Raw genomic sequence first — 7,337 nt, forward strand, 5'->3', positions numbered from 1 at the left:
TACTTGTTTTATTTCTTGGGCTGCATTTTGATTGCTATATTTGTGAGAAAGCTCTTGCCTGAGGTGTGGGTGACCTTGAAATGAAATTGCCAGAACTCTTTAAAGTGCCTGACTTGGGTCAGCAAAGACTTACCTGCTACTGGGGAAAATGTGTAGGGTACCCACTCATCTATCCTGAAGATTGGAAAATGGTGATAAATGTTCATTATGGCTGCTGCAGATTATAGCCTGGGATTTTAACTGAAATACCAGATAACCATTTTGGATTGCCCTTCTAAAGCACCCATACTGATACAATCTCACCAGCTGCTGGAGATAGAGCAGAGGCGTCAACTCAGTGACACCACACCAATCTGCTGCTCTTCCCAAACCTAAGCTCCTTGCATGTCAAGAGAAACCAAAACGAGGCAGCTGGGTTTGTACCACCCTGAGTGTGGCAGTTTAGTTTCAGTCTCTGTCCCTACTCAAACCTTTAACCAGACTACTGTCACTTTTGATTCCTGTCAATTCTGGCTGGCTGTTTTCATGTGAAACCTTTTGTCTGCCAATTCAAGGGTCAAACTCCTTGGCTGATAGCCAGAAAGTGAGTCTGAGGGTGGAGAAGCTTGGGTGCAGAGCAAGAGGAGAAGGAGGACCTTCCTGAAGATTTGCTGGAGATGTTTTGCAAGTTCCCTCCCTGGAGCTTGGGAAGAGTTCCTCAGTGGTGCACCAGGAATGTGTGCCCAGATGCTGCCTGCTGGGGCTGCGGGAGCTCAGCGTGCCAGCGCTTTCTGCTTTGCTTTCTGTCTTCTCCCAGAGGCCAGTGGCAGGGGTTGAGAATGACACCACTTGTATTCTTTTTCTTTGGTCATTTTCACTTCATTCTACTATTGTGGTCAGACTCTTCAGATGAAGAATTAGGCTCATTTTCCAGCAGCGGCTGCATAAATGAGTGCAAGACATAGACAATATTTCTGGGCGGGGATCCTTTCATCCAAGAAAGAAACCCTTCTTGAACAATTCTCTTTAGAAGAAGCAGTTCTCTTTAGAACAAACCCCCATGTTCAGTTCAGAGTGCTGCTCAGAGAGGATGTGATAACACTTTTTGCTACCATTTCTGGTTACCAGATGACAAGCTTCCACCTGTTTCACTGATGATTCCATCTTTAACCTTTTCATCACAAACTTTAATCTCCTGTTTAATTATAAGGAAATTACATTGGTTTGTTTTGGTTTTTTTAACTATACTGGATTCTGAAGGCATGAAATATGTTGTCAGAAAAGGGAAATGTGGAGTGTGGAAGACGTCTGGTTTCACTAATTCGTTTGCTTCCTGTACTTGTGTTTTGGTCTCCACTGCACACACTGGATGTCCTTTGTCTGGAGCCCTCCAGAAATGTTTTCTGCTGGCCAATTAAGGCCCTTTTGTGGCTACATCTCCACATATATACTTCCAGATGGAAAAGAAGGGTCACAAAGGCCCAGTTCCACTGTTACATGTTTTAATATGTTCACTAAAGGGAAATAAAGATTTGGCAAAATGCTGAGGGGTTCACAGGACATTTCCCAGCTGCCTGAAGGGCAAGATATACAATCCTGGATACTTCCTACCAGCTCCCACTCCTGAAGGTAAAATTCTGTACATGTGTAAGCTCACGTGCCTTTCTACTACAGCTCTTGCAATTTATTTTAAAAAAACTCATACCTATAATAAGTAGTTATACTTTGAACATGACAAAACATCTCTACTTCCCTGAGTGCCTTGGGAATCCCTTTTGCACAAGCACTAAAACATGTTTAACTCTGAGGGAGTAATTCCCCTCCGCTGGCCCAAATGATCTATTTGCATATTGAAGCACTGTGGTGAGCCAGGGCCATTGTTATTAGAGCTAATGAATGTCATTATCTCAGTCATTAGGCAGACCCAAACGCTAAGCAGTTCACATTACAGTTAGGGAGAAAGTGCTGATTTCAAGTTCAAAGGGAAGCCATTAAACCAGAGCAATCCCAAATTCAAACACTCTTCGTCAGCACAGCTGGAATAATTTTCACCCTCTGATAAGGACACCTGTACCTGACACCCATCTCCTTTCTCCAATGCACAGAAAGTCTACTGTTAAAATAATTCCAGTTTTGAAAAGATAGGGGCAAAAGACCTACTTTCAGGTTCATCTGACAAGTTGCAGATTTTTTTCTTAACGTTTCTAACAGATATATTCAGGAAATAGAGTAGTGGGGGAAGAAATTGTTTCAGTGGGGAATCAGGCTGGTGTACAGGTTAATTTATTTGTTTTGGGGTTTTTTTTATTTTTATTTTTATTTTTATTTTTATTTTTATTTTTACTTTTTTGTGGGAGGGTGGAGGGAGAACCTGACCAGAACTGCAGGCGGTAGGTGTGCATTTTTCCTTCTTTTTTAATGAAAACCATTATATATATAGTTTGATAATCTTACTTTACTTTTCTTTTTGTTAATGGGCTTTTTGGGGGCAATTTGTTTGCTCTACTCTGTTTTCTTGTGTTTTCTTTTAGGTATATTTTTAATGGGCTTTTTGAATAAGTGTGTAAAAGTTCGTCACCCAAAATGTCCTAAGGACATTCCTGACGTGTGTTTTCTCCCCAAGTTCGGTAGTGAAAAGGTGCTTTCTATAGGTAAACCCGTTTATAGTGGGGATAAACAAATCCCCAAAGGCCACACCTAGGGACCAGGTGCCAGTGACCTCTCCCAGACACAACGCTCTCTCCACAACTCTTCATTTACATTTACAAAGATCAAAAGGGCTATGTTAGGGACCAGCCGCTTGGAAATGGTCTCTTCCCACCTTAGGTGGTCTGTCCGAAAGCAGTGAAGTCTGGCAAGAGCCACTGTGTCCTCTCCAGCAATGTTCTACAGGCTGAAATCACAGGCTTGGCTAGAAAGAGCTGAAAATTTAAATTACAAAGAAGTTTATTTGAAGATGGCAAGTTCTTGGAGGGTACCTGCTCAAGCATTACTGTCTGTTGCTATTGTTTTCCCTCCTCTGAATCCAGCAACAAACTCTGGTTCAAACTTAGCTTTAGGCTGTGCTTTACCCTGAGCCTATGTGCAAATGCTTTGCTGGATGAGGGTCTCCCCTTCCTTTACATTTTGTTTTTTTTCTCCCCTTCACCTCTTTTTGTCCCTATAGCTTCCAGATATCTTTGATCCAGACAAAATAGCTACTTTCTTTTCTGCATTTTCAAAAGATCTCTGTTGGTCAAGTTTTGATTATTTTCCCCTCACTGTTATATCTAGCCTTCCTGCTATCCTTCCTCCCTCCTTGTAGGCCTGCTTTGTTAAACATTTTGATCTGATGAGAACATCATGGCAAAACATGAATTAAGATTGTAAATATTTGTGATTTGTTTTAGAGTGGACTGTAAGGCTTCTAATGTTTAAAATGTGAGGCAGCAAAGGCAGTGTAGCTTTGTAGCTTTCTTATAATTTTGTTTGTTCTTTTTTAAACAGAGTTAGTCAGAATATTGCAGTTTTTTTTTCAAGAAAACCAACTAAACTTTTGGTTTTTTCCTGAAAAACATGAGTTTGTTGAGCTGCTGTTGCCAAGTTTAGTAAGTTAGGTACTAATGGCAGGTATGTGAGGACTGGTCGTGGAGCTTGTGGAGTGCAACTTACACTCTTGCTTTCCATGGTATGCTGTTTGTCAGTCTGTTGTCTCTGGTGGGAGTTTGCTGGGAGTGTGAAATTCCATTTTGTGATAATTCCATTGTCTTTTCAGAGTCATGTTTCAAAATGTTGCTTCAGTAAATCGTTCCTTTTGCTCTCCTGCAAAGATTTGTTTTTACCCTGATGTTGCACCCTACCAGCAGTGCCACAGACCGAGCAGTTTCACCTTTTTTTTGAGTTTTCCAAAGGAAGAATGTTAGCTCCTTAAATTCCACAGCATTTTCTGGGAGATGTCAATGAAAAGGAGAGGGAGACACTTGGCAGCAAGACTGTGCAAGCCACCATAGGCAGACTCCTTCTCTGAGCCTGGTCCCTCACCATTCATTCATGACCTGTGCCATTCCCTGTCCCTTTGCTCTGTTATTCCTTGTTCTCCCTCACCATTACATTTAAAGATGGGCAAACTGAGGCAGAACATTCATTGCTGTGTTCACCTTGCCCGAAAAAGGGCTGAGATTATCTCCCTGATGCAGGGAGGAATGGCCTGACCCCACACTATTCTCACAGCTTTAGTGATGCAGAATTAGCTCCAGATGTTGAGCAGTGCAGCAACGGGAGGGAGCTCCTGATTGATGGGGACAGCCTGTGGATGTCACGGGCTCTCCACACTTCCATCACCAGTCAGTGCAGGCTGTGGGGAGCTGCTTCTCTTGGTGCTCTGGCTTGGAGGTGAGTGGGAGTCCCCCATCCAGGTGACTTTGTTCCTCAAAGAAGTCATATTGATCACCCCTTGGCATTCAGACTCCACAGAGCAACAGAAAACAACTCCCTAGTGGCCCTTCCCACACGTGGAATACTTGTGTCATTTGCACTGCTCCTGTTTCTCATCTTTGTGTCACTCGGACACCACATTCTTTGGTACTGGGACACTTTCTGTCCAAGATCATCAGCCAATACCAGGGAAAAACTAATGAGCTAATCACTGAAGGAGACTGATTTCTGAAGCAACACTGTGTTGTTACATATCTGCTTTCCTTGAATTTTACAAGAGAGATTTTTCCCCTTTGGTGGCATAGAATTTAGAATATTTATTATAGCTGTAGTAAAGTGATGAATTGTGAGTAGACATTTACAGGGCATTGTTTCTATGTTTCTCTTATAAACACTGATTGAGATGTTTAAATCTGAATAAATTTTGTACACTTTTTTTTTACATTGAACTTTTCAGCCTGTATATTGAATAGCCAATGTTTTTTGGCCTTGATTCATGTATGTGCTGTGTATACTTCTGTGTTACTAGTAATTTTTACTGTCATTGTGCTTTATCAAAGACGTTATTTCAACTCCTTTTGACATAGTTTAGCAACTTGGAATTTTTTGGACTTCCACAAAATTCCACCCTAAGTAATTGCTAGAATGAAGAGAACAAAGGGCTGTTCTTTCCCACAAGCTTTTAAACCTCAGTAGGAGCTTCTTCAGCCGAAGTGAGCATTTGATTTTTCTTTTTCACTTTTTTCTTGTTATTATGATAGTGGCTGATTTGTTTGGTTTTTAATGCTGGGAATTCTGAATTCCATGTTGACCATTTCTAGCAATATTTTAGAAAAGCAGAGATAGCTGTGCCATAAGGAGTTACACTGATAATAACAGAATTGAAATGTTGTAATTATTTGGGGTTTTTTTATAAATATTTTTCCACTATTAAGTTTTTAAGCAAATCTTTTCAGTGTGATAAAAGATTAAAAAGACACTAAAGGACTAAACACTCAACATGTACAAGGAAAGGGATTCAGGTAAATTATTTCCATCTGTATGAGTGAAAAATAGCTTAGGAATTTTTATGTCCATACAAAAGCTGAGTTTCAGTTACACATTCCCCAAGTCCATTAATTAATCCAGTGATTTCAATGAAACCACCTCTGTCCTGGAAACCAGGGGATACACTTAAAGAACTCCCCGAATCCACTCCTCAGTAGTAAATAAAACTCAATTTTGTAAAAGTAAAGTGCTGCTTAAATATAGCACCTTCAAAGCATTTCTGTCTTCTTGTAAAATATGGGAATTTTATGTTTAATCACCAAGTAACCATTTATCAGATAAAGAAGCCAGTGCTGATGTTACTCAGAGGTGCTGGTTTATATTGTGATAAGAACTGCTATGCAGAGCTGTATATTGCTATTTTAAATAGCTTAGCCACTACATTAGGAGAACAAGGATATGAGATTTTAGGAGGAAGTTTGTTTGGAGAATGGATTTTTGGATAACTAAAAGTGGGCTAAAAAAACAGGCAGGAGGTAATGAAGAATATCTCTAGATGGGGGGTGGTTTCAATGGTAAACATGCCATCATATTTAAAGTATCAATCCCATTGTTTTCCAAGAGGATCCTGATGAATTCCCTGTGCCTTGTGTTGAAGCTTTACTCCTTTGTGTCAATGTTGTAGTGAGGTTTCTATTTTAATTTATAAATTAAATGCATACATAGGTACCTGTTTCAGTTCAGTCTGCATTTGTTTCCTATGATGTACATACTTTCTTCTCCTTTTATAAAAATGCTTGTTTACCTACACATAGTTTGTGTCTTTTGTAAACGACACCATATGCAAACCATAGCCCATAAATTCACTTACAGGTGAATTCACTTCCCAGTTGGGGGCGTTTTAGGTTCCTATCCTGAGACAACCACGCCATCTGCTGTTTGCCAGTCAGGAACTATGGAACTTGGTGGGAGAATTCAATGGATTTAGCAGGACAGGAGCCTCAAAAAGACTGTTATCACAATAAAATTAGACAGCTGGAGAGAGGACAGAGTCCTACCTAGAGCCTGTGCTAAGGGAAAGGCAGGAGCATCAGCTGAGCCACAGCACTGGACACTGTGGAATCTGCACAGGAGAAAGCCTGAAACCTCCCATGGCATGAATAGCCTTACTGGAGCATGCTCTTAAAACATGAATTAATCAACCATAGTCACAAAGCCATGCTAATTGTGGAACTGGGAGAGCAAAGGCAAAGAGGGAAGAGACACAGACTCTCTCTAGTTATACCCATGCTAAAATTATTTTAATTATCAGCTTTTTGTGCTGTCTTTCCTCAAAACTGAGAGAAACAATGAGAAGGTGTCCATCCATCGCTCCCTTCCCTCAGTTTAGGAGAGCAGCCCTTTCCCTCCCCTCCTCCTCTCCTGTATGCCTGGGTGTGTTTCTGTGTGAGCCCAATCACCAATGAAGTGGTGGTTCCTTGGACTGAAAGTGAGGTACTGAAAAACCATTAGCTCTGAGTGGTCAGACAAAAAAAGTATGCTTCACTCCTTACCTCCTCTAGGTACAATGAGCCTTGGAGTGTGAGGCAAAATCCTCAAGGATCTGGATGTTTAACAGTGACTGATACATACAGTTATACAGGAAAACAAACATGTTTTGATGATCTAACTTGGAATGTGTTTCAAACTTTGACTTTTATCATTCCTTAAGGCTTCAAGGTCACTTTTGCTTTATAAAGTGATAAATGTCCTGGAGGTTTGCTTTGCCTGGCCTCAGACAAATGTGAGATCCAAAGGTTTACTTGTTTCAAGGCATTTTCATTTATGTATGGGACACAGTTGAGATTTTTTTTTCCCTTAGGGCTCTGCAGTTAGCAGGAAAAAATAGTTAATAATGTAAATTGTCCTGTTTTAAATCAAACTCAGGAACAGTTATGAAAGCAGACAAACAAGCTGTG

At 40.6% G+C, this 7,337-nt stretch overlaps 1 protein-coding gene across 4 annotated transcripts in view; it reads left to right on the forward strand.

The window, feature by feature from the left end:
- COL13A1 (collagen type XIII alpha 1 chain) overlaps positions 1-6,189 on the forward strand; it is a 61,167-nt gene extending 54,978 nt beyond the window's left edge. For all 4 annotated transcript variants that reach the window (XM_085064335.1, XM_085064336.1, XM_085064337.1 and 1 more), the window contains one exon: positions 555-6,189. In XM_085064335.1, the coding sequence (XP_084920461.1) occupies positions 555-587 (33 nt within the window). In that variant the 3' untranslated portion in view covers positions 588-6,189. The remainder of the gene's footprint in view (positions 1-554) is intronic.
- The last annotated feature ends 1,148 nt before the right edge of the window (positions 6,190-7,337 follow it).

This window comes from Lichenostomus cassidix, chromosome 6 (assembly GCF_008360975.1).
Source record: "Lichenostomus cassidix isolate B80296 chromosome 6, HeHo_3.0, whole genome shotgun sequence".
Classification (NCBI taxonomy): Eukaryota; Metazoa; Chordata; class Aves; order Passeriformes; family Meliphagidae; genus Lichenostomus; species Lichenostomus cassidix.